The sequence below is a fragment of the Physeter macrocephalus genome, chromosome 2, assembly GCF_002837175.3.
Source record: "Physeter macrocephalus isolate SW-GA chromosome 2, ASM283717v5, whole genome shotgun sequence".
In the NCBI taxonomy this organism is placed as follows: Eukaryota; Metazoa; Chordata; class Mammalia; order Artiodactyla; family Physeteridae; genus Physeter; species Physeter macrocephalus.
In genome coordinates, this window is record NC_041215.1 from 72,996,121 (window position 1) to 73,008,213 (window position 12,093).

Below are 12,093 nucleotides of genomic sequence, written 5' to 3' on the forward strand. Positions count from 1 at the left end.
TAGCTCAATTGGCCTCATTCACAGATACACATGGACAATAATTTTTAAATATGATTATATTTGGAAGGAGGGAGATTTAAAACATATGAACTTAGTACAAATTTTTTAATGTCAGAGAACAGCTCATTTCTTTATATTTTCCTGCTTTTTACAGTTAATGAGGCTTCACAATGAAAAGACTTGACATAATTAATGTAGTGCATTCTTTTGGACAGATTGAAATAGCAAGTTTAAAAATAAAAACTGCTGAAACTAATAATTCTGGCCTCTATCATATTTGCAACATATGTGTCTAGTTTATCAGGTTAATATGATTTCTTAACGTACTTGCTTCTGGCATAATTAAGCAAAGCTGTCTAATTAATTTCAAATGCTCAGTTTCTAAGATAACTACAAACAAAAAACACAAGGAAAATGGTATTAAATATAGAAGTGTGTCTCCTAGTAGAACAAAATAAACAAAGGGGATTTCTCAGTAGCGCAAATTGAGCATCAAAGCATTAAAGTGTATATATTTTTTTAATATAAAGAACATTGAGTATATATGCTCTTGTATATAACTACTATGGAAGCTTAGTTATTCTCACAGGATTGTTGTGAAGATCAAAACAATACTCCGGTGAAAGTTCTGTGTCAGTTTTGAACCATTATACAAACACTGGTTAGTAATGTAACTACTATTATTCATAGGACCTGGCATTCACATGCAAGCAGCAGCACGTGACCGTAGGTGGAGGTAGGAAAATCATAAGAGGCAGATATAAGAATCCCCAGAGCCATAAAATCTTAAGCCATTTAGATTGAGGACAAATGGCCCTGAACATTTCAGTGTATTTAGGAGGCTCGTCTTAAAGTTAAGAATTGGTGTTAGGGCTTCCCTCGTGGCGCAGTGGTTGAGAATCCGCCTGTCGATGCAGGGGACGCGGGTTCGTGCCAAAAAAAAAAAAAAAAAAGAATTGGTGTTAGAGAGTCAACACTAAGTCATCAAGAAAATATCTAAACAAATACAGTATCAGCTGAAAAGATATGTATATATTTTGGAAAAATCTCTTCAGAATGCTTTAAAAACAAACATTTTGGACCAAGTTAGGTGTAAACATTTATATATATGGAAAGCCGAGTTATTTAGAATGATAAGTGCTCTCAGGGCTCCTCATGGCTGAGTTCCCTATATATTCTTTTTAATGTATTAAAGTTAATGAACATGTTATACTCATGTATATTTCCTTAAATAATAAAATCCACGTTTACAATGTATAAATAATAGAGACCAGAATAAGGTTGATTGTACCAGGACCTTAAACCTGATGGTGGGATGCCCTGCATCCAGAAGAGCAACATCCAGGGCAGTAGTGTTAGCGCTTCCTACTCTAACTGCATGGCCAGTTAATATGCTGTTGCTGTTTGTTTTGTTTTTACAATGTGACTGAAGACAATATTACATAAGCTTTTATAAATTTTTATTTTTAGAAACTGCAGCTCCAAGACAAGGAAATATGTATACTTTGTCAAAAGACGGTTTATCCAATGGAGTGCCTAGTAGCAGACAGGCAGAGTTTTCATAAATCCTGTTTCCGCTGCCACCATTGCAACAGTAAACTGAGGTAAAATGTTTTGTGGTCTGGGGCACAAATATTTGAAGAGTCTGCAGTATACTTATAACATCATGTCTCTAGAAAGATGTCAACTTTTCCACATCCTGTTGCCATCAGTTAAAACAACACCAAACAGGAATGTGGTCATGTTCCGTTATGTGTTGCTCAGGATGGCTGTGACCTTTTCCTTTTGACATTTTGTTTTCTTAATCAAATCCAGAAGGGTCCCTTTTGTCCCAGCATGGAGATCACATAAATAAGAAAAACCAAGTGTTACTCTCACCACCACCAACCTGCCCCAATGGCATGCTCCATAGCGCAGGGGGAATGATCTTTCTAAAATGCAAATCTGAGAGCCCTTCTCAGTTTCAAACATATAATGGCTTCCTCTCTCCCCAAAATTAACATCTAAATATGAATTAAAAGGCACGTCAAGATCTTGTCCCTTCTCATCTCCCAACACACCTTCCTCCCGTTGCATGTTACATTTCATGAATTTCTTTCAGTTCCTCAAAATCATTATTTTTCTCTCTCACATCTATCTGGTTCCAAATGTTATTGCTGCTCCTTGGAGGAGTTTTCCCATGCCTCTCTCCCAGCTCTCCACCCATCTAATAACCACTCATCCTTCAGATCTCAACTGAGACTTTATGTCTTTGACGAAACCTGCTTTAACTCCCCTATGTGGACCACAGCACCCCCTGTGCTTGCCCCGTTCTTAACACAATCTAATGTAGTTGTCACTGGCTGTAGGAAATGTATTAATGTTTGTCTTGCCAACACCTAGTAAATGCAGATATACAATAAGGACTCAAAAATATTTATTCAATGACTGCTATTTTTAAAAATTATTATATAAAAACCCACAAATACAAAAAAACCAAACAAAGCAAGTATGTGGCTCGCTAAATTATTATAAAGTGAACATATTGTAACCACTATCAAGGTCAAGAAATAGACATTGCTAGTCATTCCAGAAGCTCCTTCCTCCCTGGGCCCCACCCAAACACAACCTATCTCTTGCATGTGAGTAAATGGTATCCTTTGTAGTAATTGTTTCCTTGCATTTTTATAGTTTTATTTATCCAAATGTGCTTTCCTAGATTCTATACTCTAGTTTTGTCCTTTTTTAAAACTCTGATATGTCTTTCATGTCTTTTTAATCTATAGACTTTCCATCCATTCCTTTCATTTCTTACAATCTATTTGTGAAGGACCCAGGATATTTGACTGGTAGAGTTTTCCACAGACTGGAATTGCTGATTGCACACTCACAGTGCAGTTCACATGCTCCTTTATCCTTTGTATTTTCAACAAACTGTCAGCTGAATCTAGGTTCTAGTTTAAACTAAGATTTGATTCCTTTTGAAAGAACATAGGCAGTCTGCTTTTCTCATTTTGTGATCATAGCAGGTATTGAAGCTTAATACCTATATCCATTAATTGATGTTTGCAAAATGCTGATACTCTAATTTTGTTCTTCCTTTTTCATTATGAGAATACTTTTATGGAAGATGCTTCCCCTCATTTGCTATTTGGTTACACAGGGGTACAACTGATAAAGGAAAGGCAGAATAAGTACATAATTCTTTCCCTTTATTTACCAGTTTTGTCAATGTATCAGTTATTTATTTAACAATTTAATGTAATGGTTTCTTACCACCTAGAGATAACCACTTTTAAAATATTTTAATGTCTTTATAAACTCACAGAGTTACACATATTCGATTGGTTTCAATCAGATGCAATTATCATCATTACTGAAACTCTAGTTATTCTATCCCTGGCCAGTGGAAGCCACTTCAGGTTGTCTCCTGAGTCCTTTTGACAGGACCTTAGTAGTCTGTGATAGCTCCCTCATTATCTGATAAGATTAGATGTCCCATGTTCCTCTTGTGCATTTACTGTTCCATTTACTGGAACCAGTTATTTCTCCAAGCCTTGATTTCCTTTAGTGAGAAATGATATTTCAAGACTACAATCTTGATGCTCTTTCTACTGGGTTGATCACTATTTTTAAACTTTTTGAGTGTTAAGAGCTAGTAAATATTTATATATAAAGAAAAAATATATCATGAATTCATAGTGATATTTCTGAATTGAATTCAAAGTTGCATTCCTTTTGCTTAGCCTCTTCTCTATTACATCTGGACCTCCTTTCTTCCACTTCAGGGCTTCCGGTTCTCAAAGGAAAAGGAGATAACAGAATTAGACTCTCCCATATTCATTTGGACAACAAGTTTTGGAATCACAAAATTATCAGCACCACTGATTTGATTATCAAAGCATTAAAAAATTGCATTTGCCCCTCTGATCACCCACACCCCATTCTTTTCAATTGTCGTACTATGTCTTTGGTGTCATAGTGTGTAGCCAATGCATGTCATATTATCTCCCTCTTTGCCCTCATTTCATCTCAGTTTATAGAAAACAATTTATTTAATGCTTGTCAACTGTCCTTATGTTGACATTCCATAGTCATTCTGGTTGTTCAAGCTTATTTTCAAGTAGAGTCCTCTGAAAAGGCTCATAGAAACTTTATTCCTTGAGTTCTCACATATTGATAACAATTTGTGATCATTACAATGGAAGGTAAGTTTTGCTGAAAGTAAAATTGGAGGCTTACATTTTCTTTCATTGAGTATCTTATATGCATTATTTCTTTTTTTTCTGGCATGAAGTGTTGGAAAGGTCTGATAATAATCTAATTTTCTTGCCCTTATAAGTAATACGGTCTTTTCTTCTTTTTAGATACACAAAGGATTTTTTCTTAAACCTAGTCATTTTATTAGAATACTTCTTGGTATTGGTCATTCTGGATCAATAATGTCAGTTATTTAGTGTGCTCTTTCAATATGTAGTTTCATACTTTTTTATATTGGGAAAGTTTCCTTTAATTATAGCTTTTTAGTATTTAACTTGTTTCATTATTTTCTTCTTCAGGAGCTCCTATTATCTCTCAAATCCTTATCTCTTTTTTCATTTATGATTATAAATTTTCAGCTTTTGATTTTCCTATTTTTCTTAAGATGCTTTCTATGGATTTGCTCTTTTATGTCTTTTAATTTAGTTCTAATTGCTGACATATTTGATTTTTTTCCTTTTACTTCTATTTTCTTCCTGATATCTGATACCTTGTTTCTGACTTTTTCTAATTACAATTCATGCTGTTCTTTCAAGTCTTTTATCATTTTCTTAATGTCTTTTAGCTCATTTTGAAAAATTAGGTTAAAATTTTGATGTTTTGAGAACACATTTTTCTAGCATGTTTTCATTGTCTGCAATGATATTATAATGCTCTTTAGTCTTTCATTTCTTATAATAACTTCATATACTATTTGGCCTTATACTTTCCTGTTGCTCATTTTTATATGGAATTAGTTTATCCAAATCTTGGAAGGAAGCAAAATTCAGGATGGTTTTCCCACCTTCACAGAACTGCCTCTTCTGGTTTTCATATACTGTTCAAAAAAGTATGGTGGCTTGACTTCTTGGATTTCCTGCCTTGGATCCTCTCCCCCATGTTGATTGAGACCTTCTTTTCATTTCTGTCATCATTATCCAATTCAATTTTGATTCCACTCCCATAATTGTTTTTCTCAGGGTAGAGTCTTGTTCTAAGAGGGGATCTCAGTGGGTAAATTTTGAGTTTGATTTCTCTAGCCTCTTCAGTCTTTCCTACCACAGGGCCTTCGCACTCACTGGCTATTGAAACGGGCAAAACCCCTCCCAATTTCAGCTGCTGCTCTCTCATTGGCATGTGACACTTTCCAGGAAATATTGATTGCCTATTTTGTGGTCTCATATTGTCAGGTCCATTAGACACCTTCATTTCTCCCTCTACTGTCACCCATACAGATGCAACTATTATGCTAGTCTTGTAGCTGTTGTTGGTTTGTGCTTACCTCCTTGTATTTTGGGGTTGGTGAGGATACCTTGTCACTTAGTTTTGTTGTAACTTTATCCATGGGTTTTAAGTTTTGCTTTCTGTTTTTATGTGGAGGTTCAGAAATATTCAAAAAATGATGCTGCTGCCTTTGACTAAATTTGATTTTAATTTTAACAGGCATTCTATTTGTTAATCTCTCCAAAGAAACAAGATAAAAAAATTGCATAGGCAAGCTTTCCAATTCATTCAAAATCCAGTTAACAAGGAAGCTCAAATAGTTGATTTTTGCATGTATGCTATTCAGGATTTATTGAAAGCTGAAACCCCTCACACAATTCACTGAGTCAGCAAAGACTTAGTCCTATTATTTTACACCATCTATAACTACATATGCATTACACTATAATACCTATTATACCAATACCTGACATACAGCATGAAATTCTAAATACTCCGAGACAAGTATCATGTAGGACATTAGTGGTGACTGTTATCTAACAGGAATGTTCAGTTAATAAGCACATTCCTATTGCCAGTAAGTTAATTGTGCTGAATCTCTGACTCATTCTTGAAATAATCAATTCCCTAATTCCTTATGAATTTGCAGTGTATATTGAGAATGTTAAAATTTGTTTTTCTTTTTGGCAGTTTGGGAAATTATGCATCACTTCATGGACAAATATATTGTAAACCTCACTTTAAACAACTTTTCAAATCTAAAGGAAATTATGATGAAGGTTTTGGACACAAACAGCATAAAGATCGATGGAATTGCAAAAATCAAAGCAGCTCAGTTGACTTTACTCCCAATGAAGAACCAAATATGTGTAAAAACAGTGCAGAAAATACCCCCATGCTTGGAGAGCTTAATAAACATTTAGATGCTGGTAACAGTGAAAGGCAAAGGGAGGACTTGAGAAAATGTGGGGAGAGGGGAAAATTAAAAATCATTTGGCCCCCTTCCAGGGAGACGCCTAAGAAAACCTTCCCCCTTGAGGAGGAGCTCAAAATGAGTAAACCTAAATGGCCACCGGAAATGACCACCTCTACATCCGCTGAATTTAAAAGTGAGTCGCTGATAGAACACATGAAAACTGTGGAAAATAAAGGACAAGAACAAGATAACATTTCTTTCCTGCAGCCCATCCACATGTGTCAGAAAGAGGATGTTACAGGAATCAAAGAAATGGAAATGTATGAAGCAAGAAAAGATGAGAAGAAAGAAGGAAATAAGAATGTGCAAGATAAGCGGAATGAGCCCAAAGATACAAAGAATAAGAGGAAAAGTGACATGGATCTTCATGACAACAGTAATGTGGTTGTGCAGAGTGCTGAGAAGGAGAAAAATGAAAAAACTAATGAACCTGATGGTACAGAAGTTTTACAGGTTACTAACACTGATGATGAGGTGGTGCCAGAAAATCGTAAAGAGAATTTGAATAAGAATAATAATAACAATTATGTAGCAGCATCATATCTGAATAATTGCAGGCAGAAGACATCTATTTTAGAATTTCCTAATCTATTGCCACTGTCAAGTGAAGCGCACTACACTGCAAATGAATATCAAACTGAAAACTTAGAAAATGCTTCTAGAATCTCAGAGTTACTTGATGTATTTGAATCTGAAAAGACTTACTCGGGGAATGTACTGGCTATGGCTCTTGATAAACAGACTGACAGAGCTACTGCTGGCAGTCCTATGCAATCTGTCCCCAAGTCAGGCCTCAATGACAGGATCATAGTAAAGGGGAAAAGGTCAATGCCCTCTTCTGATACAGATATCTTAAATATCAAAGGAAACCACTCAAATAACAAAAACCTACAGTTCTTCTTTTCTAACACTGTGAAAATTGCTGCTTTTTCCAAGAAGAATGAGAACATTTTTAAGAGTAATTTAATAGATTCTGTAGATCAAATTAAAAATATGCCATGTTTGTATTTAAGAGAATTGGAGAAGGACATCAGACATTGGCATGGTGAAACAATAGGAGCAGCACATATTAATGGAAACACAAGTTTTGATGCTTCAAGCAGTGAATTTACAACTGAGCCTCCATTTCCCACGGTGGAGGTCCAGTTTGAACAACTCACGGTGGAAGAGCAAATTAAAAGGAACAGGTGCTACAGTGACACTGAGTGAAACATCTCTGGCCACTTGCAGTCTGCACTCAGGCACCGAGAAATATCAATGCCCTGAAATAGGACTTTGGGGATTCTGCTAACCTTTTGTTGAACTTGTAAACATTCAGAAATCTCATGTCTATCACAATGGAATATTTCTTGTATTACACTATATGTTGTTTTTCATAATTGGTTTGAATCTGAATGGAACGAAGAGATGAAACAACATGGCTCTGTTTTCCTGTCAAACGGCACTTAAGTATATTGCTCTGTTTTTCAATGTGCCAGATAACATCACTGGTGACATTCTATACTGCTGATATTTATCACTGTTCTTAAACTTCCTCTATAATTTCTGCTGAAATAAAATTAAATCACCTGGGGTGCAAACCAAAACACTTGTGTTTCTTTTTTCCATATATATTGTCATTCTGAGTATGTATGTTTTCCATGATTTAGGAAGTATTTGTCTTGGGCCAAGTACTTAATACACACACACACACACACACACACACACACACACACACACACACTCCTGGAAAAGTTAAATACTAAACCAAAGCCGCAGTATTGTTAGAAAGTATAAAATATTCTTTCTCTTTTTTGCTCTTTTTGTAAAGATACAAAGACTACTGTGGTTCTTTAATTAATTACCTATATTAAACTATCATGGAACATGTCTATAAACATGTAATGAAAAATATCAGTTTTCTTCAAATTAATGCGGAGTCCATACTCAGAAATCAAATGAACTGGAAAGGTTTTAGAAGTTACTTAAATAAATTATGCCAATTGCATTTTAAATTGCTTACTATATTCAATTGATAAACATACACGTGATATCACTACATTTTGTCAGATTTTTTTCTTATCCTAATTAATGGATATTAATTTTTTGTGTTAGGAAAACAGAAGATTTGGCTTCTGAATTTTCTGCTGAATTTGCCTTTCCTCAAATACATTTGATGATTCTAAGAAGAAAACTAACATGAATATAAATGAGCTGCTTCCTGGTGATATAGAATGTATGTATATGAAACAGGCCTTATCCCATACTTTCCTACATAAGCACAAACCATTGCCTGTCCAAACCAAAATGCAGTGTTGAAAACTCGCTCTTTTTAGAAATTATAACGATTCTCTCTTGTTAGTATGTTCTCAACAGATACCTGAGACATTATTAGTTTACCAGGGCTGCCATACAAAGTACCACATAGTGGATGGCTTAAACAAGAGAAATTTACTCTCACAGTTCTAGAGGTTGGATGTTCAAGACCAAGGTGTCAGCAGGATTGGTTTCTCCTAAGGTGTCTCTCCTTGACTTACAGACGGCTGCCCTCTCACTCTGTCCTCATATGGCCTCTCCTCTGTGTGGGTGCACTGCTGATGTCTCTTCCTCTTCCCGTAAAGACACTAGTCCTATTGGGTTAGGGCCCCTCTCCGAGGACCTCATTTAACCTTAATTACCTCTATAATGGCCCTACCTCTAAATACAGTCACATTGGGGGATAGGGCTTCAACATATACCTTTTGTGGGGACATTTTTACTCAATTTAATTGAATACTGTGAGAGTCTGCCAAGAAAATAGTAAGCTGTGGGGCTACAGTAGCAAAATTATTGTTTAAATTGAATTAGTGCTCTTTTGCACTGCTTTTCATATATTCTTAAAGACACAGCATTATACCTACAATCATATATGCTGAAATTACACAAATGTTTCCATAGAGAAAAAATAATTTATGAATGATCATGACATAGTATCTAAAGATACAGTTTCTTAATGTCAGCTGTGCTTTTACAAAAGTGCCTTTCTTTATAAAAATTCTACCTTGGGACTCTGTCCACTTAATCTTGGTAGCCCAGTCCACTGTTCAGTTATGTTAAAACTTGGGATTAAAATAAGCTAAGGTACATATCAGGGAAAACAGTAGAAAAATATGAATTGTTCTTCTGTTTACCCTTCATTCATTCAACAACATATTGTTTTAAAATCTTCTTTATCAGAAATATCTTAATTATTGATTTCATCACCTTCCTTAGATGACATGTAAGACTTTTTAAAAATTCAGATATACTTAGAAGTCCAAATATTGTTTTATTTAGTAATGAGTATTGTTTCACTCTATGACAAAATCTTTCAGCTAAATAAATAGCAAGCTTTAGGAACTAAAGTACAGATAAACACACAAATCCAAAATACAGCAAATTTTCTTATTGTTGCAGACAGGGTATCAGTTTGCTGGGACTGCCATAGCTAAGTACTACAGACTGAATAGCTTAAACAACCAGAAATTTATTTGGTTTCTTCCGATGCCTCTCTACTTGGCTTACAAATGGTCATCTTCTTTCTGTCATGGTCTTTCTTTTGTATGGGTCTGTGTCCAGATTTCTTCCTCTTATAATGACACCAGTCATATTGGATTAGGGCCTACCTTAATGACCTCATTTTACATTAATTATCACTTCAAAGACCCAACCTCCAAATGTAGTCACTTTTCCAGATACTGGGGGTTAGGACTTCAACATATTAATTTTAGGGGGACACAATTCAGTCCATAACAGCAGTAATCACCTTTCACCTTGAGTCTTTTTAAAATACATCTATTAATATTATGAAAAACTTCCCAATAATTTTTCACTTGGGATTTATATCACAGAACTAGGTCATATATAGATTTATGCTATAAAAATTAATATTTCCAGGAAAATAATTCTCTTTCAAAGGAATCAAAATGGGCTCATGATAGACCAAGTGCTTTACCAGAGGAGGCTGTATGATGGCAGAGCTTAGCATGTAAGGGGTTTTGCATTATTTTTTGAAGACTGGACCTTCCAATGAATCTTATAAAAATGTTCTGTTACCCAGAAAACTGTGCTGAATTATCTTTTTCAGCTTCCACACAATCAACACTTGTGAGAGATTTGGAACTCTAGGCAGCACATTCTTTGGTTTAGGACAATGGTTTTCCCACAGTGCAATAATACTGCAGAATGCACACCTACTACCCAGTCCCTAATGTGCAACCAACATGTGCATCTGCCATATTTTCCCCCAGACTAACAATTCTCTATAAACATCTCTAGAGTAATTTCTAAAGGCACATTAATTTTTTAAGGAACTGGAAGATAGAAAAATAATACTTTCTCTGCTATGTTTTAGTAACTGACTACTAGTCACTATCCAACTGAGGAGGAGAAAAGTTTTCCCATTGCTAAGAAAATGAACTTAAAGACAATCACAGATGTTGCAGTGAAAGAGAAGTGCAATATATTTTCTCCTCTCTGGAAATGCTATTGAGAACCAAGGGTGATTTCCATATCTAATGTAAAAGTTTAAAAATCTGCAGGTATTAACAGTAATATAAAATCTTACTTTAGAAAAATTGAATTTACATGGAGTTCAGAAATAGGCCATGAATGTAATACTCAGATTCAAAATAAGAGCCATGAGAACATATGAGAGGTACTGAAGAATTTGGAGTCTCAGTCCCATGGAAATTATCTCTAATAGAAGACAAGAACTATTTTTGGATAAATATAATCTAAAAGTAATTTAATCTCAGATTTGATGGAGTCCTTTCGGAAGGCTAATTTAAGCTACCTAACAAGGTTCATTTACCATGGATATTTCCCCCCTAAAATATTATGAGAAATTTAAAAACTTTAGGTTTTTTTTTTTTTTTTTTTTTTTTTGCGGTACGCGGGCCTCTCACTGTTGCGGCCTCTCCGGTTGCGGAGCACAGGCTCCGGACGCGCAGGCTCAGCGGCCATGGCTCACGGGACCAGCTGCTCTGCGGCATGCGGGATCCTCCTGGACCGGGGCACGAACCGGCGTCCCCTGCATCGGCAGGCGGACGAACCCGCGTCCCCTGCATCGGCAGGCGGACTCTCAACCACTGCGCCACCAGGGAAGCCCAAAACTTTAGGTATTTGTATGCAAATGAAGTGATAGAGGGAAAGTAATAGTCATAGATTGTCTACAATGGGATCATTATCATTATCTTTTAATATAGTACCTCTTTGTAGAAAGTAAACTGATGGATAGAAAGCCTGACAAATATAGACTGTGGTGCCCTAGTCAACAGCCATTCCACAAATATTATGGAACCCTTGGTATGTGTTAGCACAGTGATTTTTCTTTTTAAGAATAAATCATGGTACCTTCCATATAAGCTCTCAGACTGGAATAAAAAACATTAAAAAAAACCCACTAATTACAGCTGATGCTTATGGATGTAGAGGGAAACAACCCAGAAAACGTATAACCACAAAGAGTTCTCTTAAACTGGAAGACTTCAAAATAAATAGCAGTAAATAAACAGGTGGGAAATTTGGGGATTTGAAAGCTAAACTGTCTTCATTTTGCCAAAATCATAACTTATTTCGATGTAATTATGTGGTAATGGATTCTACTATGCACAGCCAAGATTCCCCCTGCAGGAATGAAGGATTTACTTCCCCAGATGCTGGAAGTACTGCCCACA

At 35.6% G+C, this 12,093-nt stretch overlaps 1 protein-coding gene across 3 annotated transcripts in view; it reads left to right on the forward strand.

The window, feature by feature from the left end:
• Positions 1–7,999, forward strand: part of XIRP2 (xin actin binding repeat containing 2) — a 70,594-nt gene extending 62,595 nt beyond the window's left edge. For 2 of the 3 annotated variants that reach the window (XM_007118562.4, XM_028478616.2), the window contains 2 exons: positions 1,471–1,604; positions 6,133–6,221. In XM_007118562.4, the coding sequence (XP_007118624.2) occupies positions 1,471–1,565 (95 nt within the window). In that variant the 3' untranslated portion in view covers positions 1,566–1,604; positions 6,133–6,221. Of the gene's footprint in view, positions 1–1,470; positions 1,605–6,132 lie in introns of all 3 variants that reach the window. The other variant, XM_028478628.2, reaches the window with a different exon arrangement.
• The last annotated feature ends 4,094 nt before the right edge of the window (positions 8,000–12,093 follow it).